At 45.4% G+C, this 16,018-nt stretch overlaps 1 protein-coding gene and 1 long non-coding RNA gene across 2 annotated transcripts in view; one reads left to right on the plus strand and one right to left on the minus strand.

Moving 5' to 3' along the window:
• Positions 1-245: 245 nt before the first annotated feature.
• On the minus strand, positions 246-3,922 carry Hand2 (heart and neural crest derivatives expressed 2). Its single transcript, XM_028757774.1, has 2 exons — positions 2,446-3,922; positions 246-1,114 (listed from the first exon to the last, which is right to left on the minus strand). Exons 1-2 carry the CDS (start codon positions 2,998-3,000, stop codon positions 1,016-1,018), a joined length of 654 nt encoding a protein of 217 aa, XP_028613607.1. The 5' UTR covers positions 3,001-3,922; the 3' UTR covers positions 246-1,015.
• Positions 3,923-4,045: 123 nt separating this feature from the next.
• Positions 4,046-16,018, plus strand: part of LOC114612748 — a 16,593-nt gene continuing 4,620 nt past the window's right edge. Inside the window, exons 1-3 of the long non-coding RNA XR_003710079.1 lie at positions 4,046-4,216; positions 4,684-4,788; positions 10,322-10,422. This is a non-coding gene — a long non-coding RNA (uncharacterized LOC114612748). The remainder of the gene's footprint in view (positions 4,217-4,683; positions 4,789-10,321; positions 10,423-16,018) is intronic.

The raw sequence follows: 16,018 nt of genomic DNA on the forward strand, positions 1-16,018 counted from the left end.
AAACAAGGCCACCTAAACCTTCTGCACAAAGCCTAGGCCCTTCTTCCAACCTAAAGACCACTCAAAGTTCTCCTGGGAGCTTCAGCAAGAAGAAAAGAGACAGGACTGGATAGAAGCCCAGGCCTTTGGTCAGGATTTTCACCAGGACAGTTTGCTTTAAGAACAGTTCCTTCATCTAGGGAGCCTCAGATCATATTGATTGATTAGAACCACTGACTCTTTCAAATAAAGTTGGAGGCAATTACGATAATTTAGTTTACTTCTGAATATTTTAAATATTATGAAAACAAGTCTTAACAGCTTTGTTTTCAAAACTCTTTTGAGGTATCACCCATGTGATTTTTTTTTGTAAAAAAGACACACAGTGGTTTATTGAATACTTACAACGTTTACACCTTCAATGTTAATTAAATGCCACTTAGTTTTAGAGGACGGAAGCACACAAAAAACAAGAAGCTGGTGGAAACATCTTCGACTAGGGAACAGCGACATTTGAAATGCGACAGCACTAGATAAACGACCAGACAGAAATGTTAGCGGCCCTGCTTTCTGCTTTGAAATAGAACTTTATAACCCCCAGGAATATTTATATCCAAAGGCCGAGTATTAAAAAGATACACTTCGCATATGCACTAGTGTCCACTTTTTTCTTTTTATCTGGAAAGAGTTGAGTAAGGAGGCGGGGGTTGGGGTTGGGGGGACAATGCTGGTGTCTACACAGCCAAGAGGGAACATTCACACACAGAGAATGACGGGGTCCCTTACCACACGGGAGTGTCCTCTTCATATTAAAATATGGAATGCTTTTCTTCAAATATCCACTTTTTTTTGGAGAGGGAGGTGGGGAGCGGATGCCTCAAAGGTGGGGGGGCAGAAAGAGGGGGAAGGAAATTGCACATAAATAAACCGGATGATCCAACTGCAAGAAGTCCTCAGAACAGAGCCCGAGGGCTTTCGGGGAGTCCTGGGTCTGCATCTGGCGCCTTGACCCCCGGCTCGCTAGCTCTCCTCTTCTTCACTGCTTGAGCTCCAGGGCCCAGACGTGCTGTGGCCAGCCTGTCCGGCCTTTGGTTTTCTTGTCGTTGCTGCTCACTGTACTTTTCAAGATTTCATTCTAAACAGAAAGGGGGCGAAAGGGAGAGAAATGGAAAGAGACGTTCAGCGAGAATGCCCGGTTCCAGCCACCTTAGCTCTCTTCCGGCCGAGAGGACACAGACTACGAGGGTACCAGGGAACACTCAATGAGGGGGATGATGCGGATACCGGCCTCTGCAGAAAAGTTATGCAGGTCTCCAGTGCTTTAAGTTGCCGCCGAGGCCTCCTCTCCAAATGCTCAAGGACCCAGTCAGCAAATTTATAAGCAACCAACTGATTTCTAGGCGTTTACAGAGAAGCCTAGGTTCTATTTTTCCCTTACTGCTATTGCAGGAGAGGAAACAGAGGCCAGTGCTAAATCTGCCTTCTGTTTTCAATAGCGAACCCCACATCCAGAGGCCCCTCTGCTCTGGCCTGGGCCTCTCCCGCCAACCAGCAGCCTCTGTACATGGATTTCAGCAGTATGTCTCCTGCAAGGCCCTTGAAATCTCTGGTTATTCGGAAGGTCATTCCATCATGCACGAATCAAAGGGCTACAAGCCGCAAAGGAGAAAATTTCCACAAATGGAATTATTTCTTAGGTTCTTTTTGGTCATAGCCTTATCCAGAACACCATACTTTACCTGCAGTTGGCAGGAACCCGAGGACACTTTAAGTGGCTCCACATAACTTCATGTTAGAATTCATAACAATGACCAAAATGTGTATTTCTTTTACTCTAAAAGTGCACAAGCTCACTCAAATAAACTTAGACACACTCGTGAATTACTTGGGGGGAATTTACGCTCTAGTTTCAAAGAGAAACTAAAGCTGTGTTTTCACCTTAAAGGGATTTAATGTTTACCGTTACCTCCCGCGTGCCATAGCACTGTGAACAAACATAGCGTTTTCTTACTGTTCAGAGTCAGAGGCAGCCTCGATTTTGGAGTGGGGGATGTGATCAAGAGTGGAATAACTGAAACCCGAGAGGTCATAGGTAACTTTAGAAATATTTAGAAGAAAGCTTGGGTTGGAAGCCAAAGATAGCTTTAATGAACACAGAATGAGGGAACCCGGCCAGTGCGACCAGGAGACTGGTGAGTTCCTACATGTAGGGAGGTCAGTCCTAAATGGTTAGAGGGCCTTAGAACCTCGAAGGAAGACCAAAAGCGCGGACATCCTGCTGCTGACATCCTCCCTTTCTTGCTTTTGAGGAAACCATCCCTACTCCACAACCTGGTGAAAGCAACTTCGGCCCACTATTCAGTCAAAGAATGCGGCGTACAATTTCTCAGCTGGTCTGGAAAGACTAGAGCAGCGGTCCCAAGAACCCCCGAGCCCCTCACCTCCCTCTGTCCCCCTAGTACTGACCAGTTCTTTCTTCCTCTTCTCCTCTTTCACGTCGGTCTTCTTGATCTCCGCCTTGAAGGCCTCCGCCTCTCCGTTCTGGTCGTCCTTGGCCAGCAGATCCATGAGGTAGGCGATGTAGCTGGTGGCCAGGCGCAGTGTCTTGATCTTGGAGAGTTTGGTGTCGGCGGGCACGTTGGGGATGCACTCGCGCAGCTCGGCGAAGGCGCTGTTGATGCTCTGAGTCCTGCGCCGCTCCTTGCGGTTGGCGGTCCCCCGGCGCTTCACCGGGCGCGGCCCCCCCAGGCCGGGAGGCCCGGCACCGGGCGGCACTCCCCCATAATGGGAGTGGTCCAGGCCCGCGGCACCGCTGGCGTACTCGGGACTGTAGGACAGGGCCATGCTGTAGTCGGGGGGCGACATCTCCGGGTGGCCAATAAGCCAGCCGTGGAAGTAGGGGTTCTCCTCGTGGCTGCAGCGGCTGGCGGCGGCTGCGGCTGCGGCGGCTGCGGCAGCGGCGAACGGGTAACCCTCATGGTGCACCACGGGGTGGTGGGGAAAGCCCCCCACCAGACTCATCTCGCCTTCCGTGGCCCTCCACGCGCCCCAGCGTGCGCGCAGCCCCGCCGCGCCCTCCGATCGGGCTCCGGCCTCGGCGATCGGCGGTCTCCCCCACCCCCCACCCCCCAACCCCCGGGCTCCCGGGCCGGCCCTGCAGCCGCAGAGGGAGCCGCTGCAGCCCGGGGCCCGCGCCTGGCCCGCCGGGGCCGCCTCAGCTGTGCCGCGGCCGCCGGCTCCCCATGGGGCGCGGCGAGCTGGTCCCGGCACGGTGCGCCCTTGCTCGCCGCCGCCGCCGCCCGCCCGGCTCTACAGCCCGAGAGCCGGCTCCCGCTTGCCCCGCTGCAGCGACCAGGCAGAGCGCTCCTGGGCTCATGCAAAAGTGCCGGCCGGCTCCCGCGAGGCTGTCCCGCAGATGCCGGGCACGGGACTCCTGGCTCCGAAGCTGACCTGGAATCCGGGGCGAGTCCAAGCCGGGGCTGGAGGAGCCGGCCCGGCTGTGCCGGGAGGCGGCGGCGGGGTCGCTGCTCAGCGTGGAGCTACCTCGGTGCGACCCTCCCCTTCCCGCCCCTTCCCCTCCCCCCACCAGCTCGCTCTGGGTTCTTGGGAGCTTATTGTTTTAATCAAAATTATTTGGTTGTTTTGGTCCTTGAGTGTGATTTGTTTTTAAGGCTGCGAGTAACGTGTCCGTCCTCGCTCCTCTCAGGCTCTCTCGGAGGCTTTCCAGAGAGGTCTCAGCGCATCCATTTTCTAAGATCCTCTCCTCTCGCGACAAGAATCTTGGGCCCCTGAAGGCGCCTCGGTGCTGGGAAGCGGCGAATGGACTCTCGGAGGGGTGTGCACAGTGGCCGTGGAAACTCCCGGGTGGCGGTGGCGGTGCTCCTGGGCTGGACGCAGTGAAGGGAGCAAGCCGATTTTCCCAGCAAGATCTCCATGTACAGCTACATCTTTAGGGCCGCTCGGGTTAATATATGTCGTCAGAGACTCCTCACGCCAATCCCGGGGCGGCGGGGGCGGCGCCTCGCGCTCTCCGCAATAAAACTTTTTGATGTTCACGTTGCTAATTGCCGAGGTCCTCTTCTAGGATTGGTTGTCCACTCATAACCGTAAGATAATTAAAACAGGAGGGGGGCAGGGTTAAAAAAAACTTTTTTATCAGCCATAGGTTAATGCAAGTGTTTAACAGATGCTTCGCTATTAAAATATTTTCCCCCAATACTGACGAATCTCAAACCAGGTACAGTATTATTTCACTTTCTTTTCTAGTTACAGGGGTGGGGTGAAGAGGGGAAGGAACGCAGATTATGATTGTTCAACTGTTTTGTAGGTAATCAGGGCAGAGAACTCTGAGCAAGCAGCCTCCTGTAGTTTTGTGCTGGGCTGGGGAGGGGTTTTGGGGTAGGTGAGTGGGTGGCGGCGGCGGCGGCGGTGGTGGTGGTGGTGGTGGTGGTGGTGGCGACGGCGACAAGAGTCTGGAGGTGGCGGTGTGGAATCCCATTAAGGTGCGGTTGGGAGTGAGCCGAGGCTCTTTGACCAGGCTGGAACGCCAGCGCTCCTTTGACCCGGGACATTTTGGAAAAGTTTCAGTGGCCTGTTTGTTTAGGCACTGAATTGGATGATTCAGGTTATGCTGACAACTTGGAGGAAACGAGGATGGGCCCTTCAGTTTGTGCATGCACTCATTTGCATAATTTTCTCGTGCAGCCACCCTTTCAGAGATTGTGAAGGTTTTCAAAGTGGGGCACCTCGATTTCTCGAATCTGTGGTGTGGCGAATATCCGTGTTCCTCTGGCTTAACTAGCCTGTTTGGTAAGTAACTGAATAGTTTTTACAGCGTGTTCGGAGCTTATTTTCTAGTTTTTATGAACAAACATATAAATATATCTCTGCATTCCTGCCTCCCTCATAAAAGCGGGCATCTGTGGGAAGCAGGTTTAGTTATCGGAGGGGAGCCATTAAACGGACGTTTAAGAGGCGGGCAGGGAGGAAGGCTCGTGGATGTTTAGACTGCTTGCCTTGGCGATCTTGAACGCATTAGAACGGAAAATGGATCTCTACTTGTAAGTCAGCGAGCCGCGGGGCACCTAGGCAGATTCCCAAGCAGCGCGGGTAGGGGCGGTCAGTGGAAGGAGGTGAAACCTCCTGTATGAGGATTTCTTCTGCTCACCCACACGAAGGAGGTCGGTGTGTAACAGAGTGTCAACAGAAGCCCTTAGGCTGTAAATTTGATCAAATCGAGGGCTGGCCTTGGACCTGAGGAGGCAAGCAGAGAGGACCCAAGTGACACCGCCGTGGGCATCGCTTTTTGGAGGCAGGAGCATTCTGGTCTCAGACATCAAAGAGAACCCCAGGCTAAGGACTGCATGGACAGTCCTTCCCATGCCCCTAGAGTCTGGCTGACTGTGATTCTGTCTGGGAGGCCACATCAGAAGGAACCGAAGCGGCTACCTATTTGCTTCCTTGGTCTCCAGGGCTGAGACCTAACTGCCCTGTGGTAATCTCACCTAGATTTAAAAAAAAAAGTAAAAAAGACGTTAGAGCTGGGTGGTGGGAGAAGGGGGGAAAACTCAAAGGTTGTGGCCTTTCTTCTGTTTTCAAGAAGTCAGTTTTTCAGGCTAGCCCCCAGCAGAGGGTCCTAAGACAGAACAAATCCAGGATGAGAAGTAGCTGGAACCAGTCTTGCTGGTTAGTCCAGAGGCTTGTGTTTGGTAGCAGAACAAAATGACCTACATACATCTCTACTTTACAGCATCAGTGGGTATGCAGTTTGGGGTACAAGGAGCGTTTTTTAAAGAACCGATTCTTCAAAGAAAGAGTAGAGATAACGTGGTGGAGGATTCTGTTTACATTTTCAGCAGGAAGGGTACCTTGAATCAGTAAATACTGGTAGTTCAAGCCTCTGACATTTGATACATTAAAAAAAAAACAAAACAAAAACCCTGTTTATAAAAACATTTAGGCCTTGGGAACAGGTAGACTAGGTAAGATGATTGATGTGTTGTGGCCAACAACAGATAAAAAATTAGGAAAGGTGTTTCTTGGCTGCCTCAGGAAATAGACTTTTAGGGCATTGGGAGATTGAAGAAGAATCCAGAGAAAGATAGGACTGGGGATAGAGAAGCTGTCTGTTAACTTGTAGCCTCAGGATTTAGGGATCAGAACTTGCTACTTTTAGTCTTTTTCCCCCTTTCTGCTTTTAAAAGCCACCACCACCACCAACAACAACAAAAAGTAGGGGTATAGAGTCATAGCTCCAGATATCACAAGTGATAAAAGAAACGGACAACATGGGACAGAAATGGGGGCTGTAAAAGATGCTAATCTGACCATCACTCCTCACTGACAACACCATTATCAGTTAATTACTACAATCCAGGGGTCTAAAGCTTCATGTATCTCAGACACCCAAACCCAGAGACTAGAGTAGTAGTATAGCAGTCTGTAGGTGACTGGAGAGAGGGGACCAGTGGGTATGCTTTGGTTGTATCTACATGTAGTAGCTGGCTGCCTCTAACTGAGCTGTACCCTTACTGTATTTGTTCTTTTTTTTCTTTTTCTTTTTTAGTATCTTTTGACACATTTTACTTCAGTAATTTTGGACTGCCAGGTAAACTTGCTACTTTGGCAAACTCTGAAGCTGAGATGCTATTTTAAATTTGTCCCTAGTTTAGCGGGCCTGCCTCACCCCAGGGGGTAGTTATGACAGAACTATCAAGGTGATGTGACAGGGAAGTTGGTCATCAGGAAGGTGGAAGAGGAATGTGAGTGTATAGTTTCTAGCTTAGATGTCAGCCTGCTTCCTCACTCTTGGGCTGTACAAGCAGAGCCTCTGATGAACTGCTTCCTAAGATACACATTTAGAATTCTCAAACACCATAGCTCTGTGATAACGCTGGTTGTGGGCCATTCTGGGTGCTTAGGGAGGAATCCCATAGAGGACTATCTCTCCCCTGGGAGGCTAAGAGCTGAGTGGTCCTGGGTCAGCAGATCATCCCAGGAAGGCAGCCCAGGTTTAGGGGAGTATTGGAGATTCTGTGTGCATAATCTTCCTGAGGCTGATGGTGTATCTACAGCTCTGCACATCACACGCTCAGCCAAATGGACAAGGCTGGTTTCAAACGTTTACTTTGTGTCCGTGTTACTTGTCTGTTTCCTTTTTACTACTACTTTCTCTGGAAAAGATTCGAAGGGCAAGAAGAAGGCTGGGGACTCCATTGCAAACATTTTTTGCCCCATGTGAGATATGACTTTTAAGCTCCGTTTTAAACTAAATATTTTTTTAAACTTCAGTCTTTTTTTTTTTTTAGGGGAAATACAGATCTTTTCCGAGTATTTATTATTTCAAAGGCAAGGGCAATTTTGTATCTCGTGTTTTGCTCACGAGTACTCAAAATAAACTGGATCTGAAAAGAACCAGGCCAGAAGGCCATAAACACACATTTTATATTTACAGGAATTATGGCTCAATTCCCTTCATCATCTTTCAAGCCCCTTCATACCTTCCTTTCTTAACTGAAGCAGTAGAATTGATTGGGAATATTCCTCAAAATATCTGTAACAAAGTGAACTCCAGAACATGCTAACAACCCCAAAGGAATACCAAACCCAGAAGGTGACAGGAAAATGAATCTGTTACTGAAGATGTAACCTCAGCCTCACCTGCTCCAGAGACACTGTTTCTGCCACACTCTTGTCACCCTGCAGGCCTTTTCTCTACTGGGGAGGCACTGTGTTACATTTCACATTAGCCACTTAGTCCCACCATGTTTTAGGACACCCAGAACACGGCCTACGGGTTGAGTGGGAGCAAAAGCTTCCCTCTGAGAGAGCCTCCTTTCTTTTCCTTTTTCGAGTATTTGTGTACAGACATGAAAAAATTGTTTTAAAGTAGGCAGCTGTAAAGTAGGGAATCTGGTCGATTGAACTTTATGTCCAATTCAAAAACGAAGGGCAGGAGAAGGTGCCTTTGACTCTTATGTGGCTTTCTTTTCTTCTGAGGAATTTCTTCTTGGATTTTGGGAAAGGGTGGGGTATTTGGGGAGTAAACCCCCTGCCACCCGGTTCTCCATTCAAAACAGATCTGTGCAGATGGAGGAGGGAGGGGCTGGTTCAAAGGCTTGGATGACTATGGAGAGGATGATTAAAAAACTGAACCCTTCAGTCCAGTTGTGCCTAGGAAATAGTAAAGTCAAGACTTCCCATATCCTTCTACATTCCCCCCCCCCCATTTTCTGCTCCCCATTTCGATTTCCCTCCAAACTTACTTTCCAGAAGTGTTAGGGCTTATATTTTATTTAACACTGTTACAGAACCCGAGACTTGTGGAAGAATGAGGCACTAGTTTGTTCTTAAATTCTTTATGGGAAATTCTCCTATCCATTATGACCAGCAGTCAGTCTTCTATTTTCTTCAATAAGCCATGATTACATTCTTGCATTAGCGAGAAGATATGTTGCTGCTGTGGAGAGTTCTCATTGATGAAGAAGGATTTGGTACTTTGACAGGTATTTGTAAATTAAAAATACTCATTCAGACTAAAGGCAACATAAAGTGTGCTGTGAACTGGGTAATACTATATATAATAACATTAAACATAATATATGTTATTATAGTCATCTCAAGAAGTATGATAAATCTGATCTTTGCCACCTTGTAGTAAAATACTGAGTTTAGAATAAAATGTTATAAGATGATACGACTCACAGGATTTATGAAACCTATACAAAGAATTGCATACATAGGGATATTTCAGGGCTGGATGTGCATTTGAGAGATAGACCCTGGCTTTCACTCACAGAACTTAAAAAAACCAATTAAAAAACACAACAGTACAATAAAAGTTAAAGATAAAGAGCATTTCTTCCAAGCTGTAAAGAAATCCTTCTGAATTTAGGTGAGAACGTGACTATGATTTTATTTATACTCTTTGGAACTAGCCAGCAATGGATTTAAGCTAGCATGCAGTACAGTCTTGGATTCAGGATAAATAGGAATGAAATGACTGCTTAACACATGGAGTTTCTGAGGCATCATTTGTGGGACTGCAGGATTACTTGTGACTTGAGTCCCTTTCCTTCCCAGCTCTAACTGCTATGTTGGAAGCACTCCTGGGAAGACTTTCCAATGCACCACATAGATGGATTTCTTTACCTCTAACAGTTTCCTCTAAGCCTTTCCTGCATTCTTCTACAGTCTTTGCTTAGAGACAAGAGACTTGAGCCAGGATAGGTTAGGTTTCAGGTTAACCAAAAGAAACACTTTTATTGTCAATATTAATGGCAAACTTCGATTTTTTACAAGCCCTGGGTTTAGCAGATCAAAAGCAGCTTGTCTTGATTTCTCAATATTCTCTGGAGTTTAGACAATTAACTGCAATTTTGGTTCTAATGAAACAATACAAGAAAGCTAGTTGCAAGAAAACATTGGTAAAGTTAGCACTGGAGTGTAGATTTTTACCTGGACACAAGATATTATGATCTAGTAATTTATTCCTTCAACTGGAGCTGAGTTTTGAAGGAGAATTCCTTTAAGAAAATATGTTCAAGCACTGTCCTCCCTTGCAACGTCATGAGTCTTTTTCAGCGTGTGTGCATTCCACGGTTGCCTTTCTGCCCGGGTAAGGATCCGGCAGACTGAGGTCTTCCTGGTAATTTGGGTGCACCGAGTCTCCAGTTAATGATAGATAATCAGCCTTTGGGTCATTCGGTCATTCTCTTATTACAAACCCCTCCTGCTCTCTCTGATCTCCTTTCAAACTAAATTTCACACAAACAAATAAAGCAAGACAGGGACAAATTCTAAAAAAAAAAGAGGGGGAAATATTAGAAACTTCTGATACAGAACTCAAAACAAGCAAAGGCAAAGCTAAAAGAGGGTAGGAAAGAACATCTTATCAAATTGAACATGCTGTGTACAAAACATTAAAAGAAAAGGATCTGGTTTCTGTTAAAGTGACAGAAAATTAAAATAAAAATAATTGCAGGCAGCAAAGTTATAATATAAACAGAGAGGGCAGGATGCTTGCTGGAAGTACGCAGCAGTAGGAGGCAAATTTGTTGTTACAGATTATGTATCTCCACTCTGATTGGAGAAGCGCTACTTTGTTCTGTTTTCCAAAAGAGAATGGTTTTCTTTTTAATACTTGTGTGAGAGTGCTCATTTAAGTCAACACAGGCCCCAAACTCGAGGACTAAAAAAGTGGAACCGCATTTTTCTTGCAAAGCATCCAACTTCAAAGGAAGCAAATGTTTGCATACAGGAAAAGGAGAATTCCATTTTGAATACATTTGGAGACTTCACTAAATCCGTGTGACTGATGCTTTTTTTTTTCTTTTGCCGACAGAAGGCACTGTTCATTCTCCAGCAATTTTTCACCTCTTGTGGGTCTTCTCTTTCCGTCTACAGGAGAGTGTGACTTCAGAAAGAAACTTCGGATTGGCCAAGGTACATCTCAGATTAAGGAAAAGAGCAGAGGTGTAGGGCTCATGCAGTCAGGGTCTCTGGTGAGAGCGCCCCTAGTGCCCTTTTACTGTCTCTGCTTTTGACCATTCCTTTTGATACAAGTTCCAAAGCTAGTCAAAGACTACCAACGTCGATCACCTCCAAACCTCGGGCTTTCAATCTTAAACCTGGTTGGAATTTTGGGTCAAGACTAGATCAACCTGTTATTCTTCAAGATAGAAGGGCAGCTGTGAAATGAACGTCGGTGGTAACCAGACTTCCACATTGTCGCTAAATGTGGGTCTGACACCTTTTGACTTGCCATCCTCTCTGACAAAAGGGTTACCTTCCAAAGTTAGCGAACAATCCACACTTCATTGTTGCCTCTAGGTCCTTCTTGAGTGTTTCCGCCTCATAGGAGACCTGCTGGTTAGTTTCCCCCCTTGTGCCCAAATCAAGCTCCCATTCTATGAACTTTCTGGTGGATGCTCTTGTAGTTTTCTGGGTGCAGATCTTTCACTTTCTGTGTCTGTGTCCTCTAACAACACAACTAATGTTTTCCACAAAAAGATGTCCCCAAAGCTGGTGGGAAGGCGATTTAGAGAACCCCCCGAGTGTTCTAATTGCAATCGGGTTGTTTTAGTCTATTTTGAAGGCCATTAAATCTGGTAAGCGACTTGGAAGTCATTTATAAAGGAACAGACCTTCAACCTCAAGCCTTTGCGGGCACTGGGGAAAGTGTCTTCCAAATCAGTCTGGCTTGCGGGCTGCAGGACCAACTCTGGCCTGGCTTATCTGGTACTCATCCTAAATACTCCAAACTCAAGAGGTAGCCAGGGCCACCTCAACGCTCTATTACCGAAGTCAGTGCTTTGGGTGCCTTTGTTTCTCTCTTCGTTCAAACAGTGGTGGAAATGAAACAGGTCTCGGGGTTGTGAGCTAGATTAAAAGGATTAAAAGGGGCCCTTGATCAAGAGAGTGTTGCCTGATATCAAGCTGCGCTCAATAATTATTTACTTATTTTCCTCTTGCCTCTTCGTTTTTTCTTTCCTGTTTTTTAAATCTATTTTTTTGTTTTTATTTTAAATTCACTTCCGGATCTAGCTGCCTGAAGACCCAGCCAGACAGAATCAGGGGTCCAAGTTCGCCTTTCCAGTGCGGCCTAGCTTAGGGATACCCTAAGCTAGTCTCCTCTCCGACTCCGAGTATCCTGCCTCAGTGGCCTGAGCAGAAAACCTGGTCTCCCAGGAGTTCACAGCGGGGAGGGGGGACCCCCAATGCTCAAAGGGCTGCAACGACTCCCAGGGAGGGGAAGGGGGGGGGGGGGCTGGGGGAGCTGCTGCCCGTGTACAGGTCCAGGCCCTGGGATGAATGCTGGATCTCTCCCCTTTTATTCTAGTCAAATTCTCGTTCCATCTCCAGGCCCTTCTGTGGAGTGGACTGGGGGAAGCGAGTCCACCACAGTCAGGTTAGTAGGGATTGCTGCTGGGACCGAACCAAGGGCTGGTACCTTCCTCCAGCGGATCTCTGAGAACTTTTCGCCCGATGCGGGCAGGAAGGGGTTAACTGTGCCGCCTCTCTCGCTCACCTCGGAGACCCGCGTGCTGAGGGAAGGCCACCGCTTCCCCCAACACCCCCTGGTCTCATTAGGGAAACCCTCACCGCTATTTTCAACATTTCCTCAATCAAGTGCCCTGAAATAGAGCTGCAAAAACAAATTGGCGGCAAAAGCGTAGATCTTGTCAGCATGGAGGCGAATCCAACATTTCAGCCTTGTTTGCTTTGCAATTACGGGCTTGGCTTGTGCCTGTGGTGCCACCGGGGCAAATATGCTGCGGCCCGCTGACTTCTCTGCACCCAGAGCGGCTGGTGGAATCGACTGCCAAGCCACTGCTGGGAGAGGAGCGAGGGGTGGGGGTGGGGAGGGGGGGTAAAAGTGGGGAGGGGGCGCACTAGGTGACCCGGTCTCTAGGAGCTGGCGGATCCCTAGCCCAAACCCCTGTGCAAAAGCGTGGAGTTTAACACCGGCTTTCCAGGTTCCTGGCCGAGCCACCAAGGTATATACAACCATAGTAAAATGCAGAATCCACATATGGACACCAGTGTTGTTCCTTCAGCTTCCTTTCTGTCCCCTGTTTCTCTTCCCCTCTCCCCTGTCCTCTGAACATTTTCTTCAGTAAGTGTCAGCGGTTGCTGGATTTCCGCCTGCTCCCTCGCTGTTAAACTGCTAGCATGATTTGTCGTATTTGCCATAGCTGTTTGTTCTTGTTTGACTTTTTGTACAGAGTTCCTTTAATCTCCTGCAAGAACCATACCCCAAGTTCCTAGGACAGGCTTTTCCACACGTGTGGTTGGGGGCATCTAGCTCACTTTTCTTTCTTTCTGGGGTAGCCTCCCCTCGGGTGCTGGGAGCCTCGTCTGTGTCAGGAGAACAGTAGTTAAGTCAGTTCCTAAGCCTTATATTTCACAGACAATTAAATCTTGGCGGCTGTTTAACAAAATTGTAATATTTACTCTGCACTATACTGAGGAGCACTTTTGGAGTAAAAAAATAGCAAATATTACATTTCAAACAGAAAATACAATAATAAATCTCTTTTTTATGGATCCTCCCTGCATAAGTAGAAACAACATGATTTAAAGTCCCTCCCCACTCCCCCTTTTCAAGAACGGCTGGAACTGGAAGAGGCTGTCATCTAAAACTCACTTCCACCCCTGATGGGGAGGCACCTGCAAGATGGGGAGACTACTTGCCCCACTCTGATCTTTATCACGTGTAATAAGGATTATCAAATAGTGAGGTCTTGTATGAAAAGTCTTTTTATATGCGTTCAAGAAAGATGGGTTGATGTGAGTAGCTCTGACTTCATAGCACTTTGCAAACAGATGGCCATTTCCCTTTCATGAGGCTTTTACAGTAGAAGAAGCTGAGGAAGGGAAAATTTTTATGAGACTCTAGCATCCATAATGACATGAAGTATATTGATGAAGAGTGTGTAAGGTACAGTGTGTTTTTGTTTGCTATAAACTAAACTTGTAGCCACTTTTTAAAAAAAATCACAATTTAAACATTTTTTTTCCTTCTTAGTTTTCAATCCCAGCTAGATGATGAATTCACTGTTCTGTAGCCTCCCCTCCATTTTCATTAAAGCAAATCTCGGAACTGATGGCTTCATAGACTCTGTAGAGGCAGGGAGGACGAACAATCTCTGAAGTCCACAGAGTTACACATACCTATGCGTGCTTCGTATGCCTTTGTCTGGGCAATGATTGCTTTAATATTCTAAGGCACAGGAAGCAGTAGTTAGACTTCATAAGGATTCTCTTTTTACCATAAGAATTGGTCTGGCATATTATTTAATGTACAAATTATACTATTGCTTTCATGTGTGTTAATCTGTTTGGTATTAAGATGGTGAGAGTGTTGTAACCGTTAACATGTTTCTACCATATCACTTTCAATTGGGTGATCTTGGATAATTATGAAGATGTTGGAGCTAATCCCATGTTAAGTGAATGACTATGAAAATAACTGTAAGGCATCGCTATTCTCATGTAAATGCCAACAAACATGATTGCCTGGGAATATGATTACTTTCTATTTGACATTATCCTATAAAGATATAGCTATATTTATTTCTTTTAAAATCAGGGCAGTTTTAAATTATTACTTTTCAACAGAACTTCTTTATTTTTTTTAGCTCCAGTATTTTGCAATTCCCAAAAACCACAGCAATTTGATACCGACAGATACTGCATTTTCTACATTACTCTTCAGTATCCTGTTTTTTCCAAAGTAAAACAAAAATAATATTCAAAACTGTTAACATGTAAGGCACAATTATTAGGGTCTACATATTTACTTAGGTAAGCCAATGCTATTATAATTAAAAACATGTGGTAGGCATAAGAATGCTTCTTTGGAATTACTTTTTGGATACACAGCTATTATTTAAAAAACTAACTCAGATTTCTAAGTAACAAGATTTCACTATGAACAGAGATGGCATTGTTTTAAACAGTAGCTCTTGGAACAGCGTCTTCCTTAGTATTTTAGACCTTCAAACAATTGGAGTTGGGTAAATGCTTTCGTCTGGGAGCACTTTCCTAATACCTTTGTAGCCAATAGGATTCTTTGTTTCTGCTGAGTGACAGACAGTACACTGGACAGACAGCCTGCCCACCCTTTGCAGAAGCTACCAGGACCTGGGTTTCTTTCCCTAAGAGATTGCTTGTGATCAATCTAAAAACAAAACAAAACAAAGCACCCTGTTAAATCAGAGAAAATGAGCAAGTGCTTTCCTAACTGTAGTTTTGAAGTGATGGCTTAAGGAGGTGCATAAAAAAAGACAGGCAGGACCCTGAAAAGTAGGACATGAAAAAGAATGTTTGGTTGGATAAGATCTGTCTTTGTTCATAAACAGGAATGTGAGAAGCTCTATTCAAGATTATGGTTTTCTTCGACTCAGTGATTTTTTTAAAAAATTGTTTTTTAAAAAGTGGACAAAGAAACCCGATCAAAGAAATATATGCAAATTCTTTTATATATACAAATTCAGGTTTGCAGTTAATTTTAATATTATGTGGAAATATAAGAACTTTAAAATATGTATCATTCCTTTTAGCCCAATACATGGTACTTTTAGTATCGTAAAGTATTGATTTTAAAAAAAATCTATCTGTGAGATGATTTCTATATACTCCAAGTTGCTGAGCAAAATGTGAAAAAGTTGTATTTGGAAGAAAGCAGGAATTTTAACTGTTATTAATATGGGATAACGCAAGGAAGAAGCTGTCTTCTTACATTCCTGGTAATTCTTTCTACTTTCCCAAACATTGTTAGTTTCTATGCATCTTGTGTTAGTCAAGTAAAGATGATGTCAGTAATCAAATTACAGAATTGAATCAAGTAGATATTTTTGCTTTATTACAAAATTAGTGTATCATCTTGAGGTATTAAGTTGCTTAGCTGGTTTACTGCTGAAATTTTCTCTTCTTAGATATAGCGGTATTTAGCATTAGTTCTTAGATATAGCGGTATTTAGCATTAGTTCTTAGATATAGCGGTATTTAGCATTAGTTCTTAGATATAGCGGTATTTAGCATTAGTTCTAAAGCCACTTGCTACTTGAAAAGATAAATATGAGGGGTTATCAGAGCTAAAAATAGCCACAGCAACAAAGTAACCACAGCAACAAAGTAACATTTAAGCCTGTCTCGTGTTGATTGGACTTTGTAAATTATACTGCATTTAAAATCATGACTTTGGTATTTCCAATGGGGGCATCTGAGAAGAGAAATTTGAGTCCTCAATTTGCACAGCTAAGAACATATAATCATGTTAGGGAGACTTCCCTCAAAAGCACTTTTTTTTTTCTTACAGGCATTTTTATTCCTTTCCCTACGCTCATACTTCTACTTGTATTTTACCAGGAGATCCAGAAGGAGGAGGGGATGGTCGCTGTAATTGACTGGGGTTTTCTCTGCTTAAATGCATTAATATCACATGGTATTAATTTAGCTGCATTAACAACTGACAAGTTTTCTCAGCGCTCTCTCTCTCTCTCTCTCTCTCTCTCTCTCTCTCTCTCTCTCTCTC

The sequence above is a fragment of the Grammomys surdaster genome, unplaced genomic scaffold (genome assembly GCF_004785775.1).
Source record: "Grammomys surdaster isolate TR1022 unplaced genomic scaffold, NIH_TR_1.0 126182, whole genome shotgun sequence".
Taxonomy (NCBI): Eukaryota; Metazoa; Chordata; class Mammalia; order Rodentia; family Muridae; genus Grammomys; species Grammomys surdaster.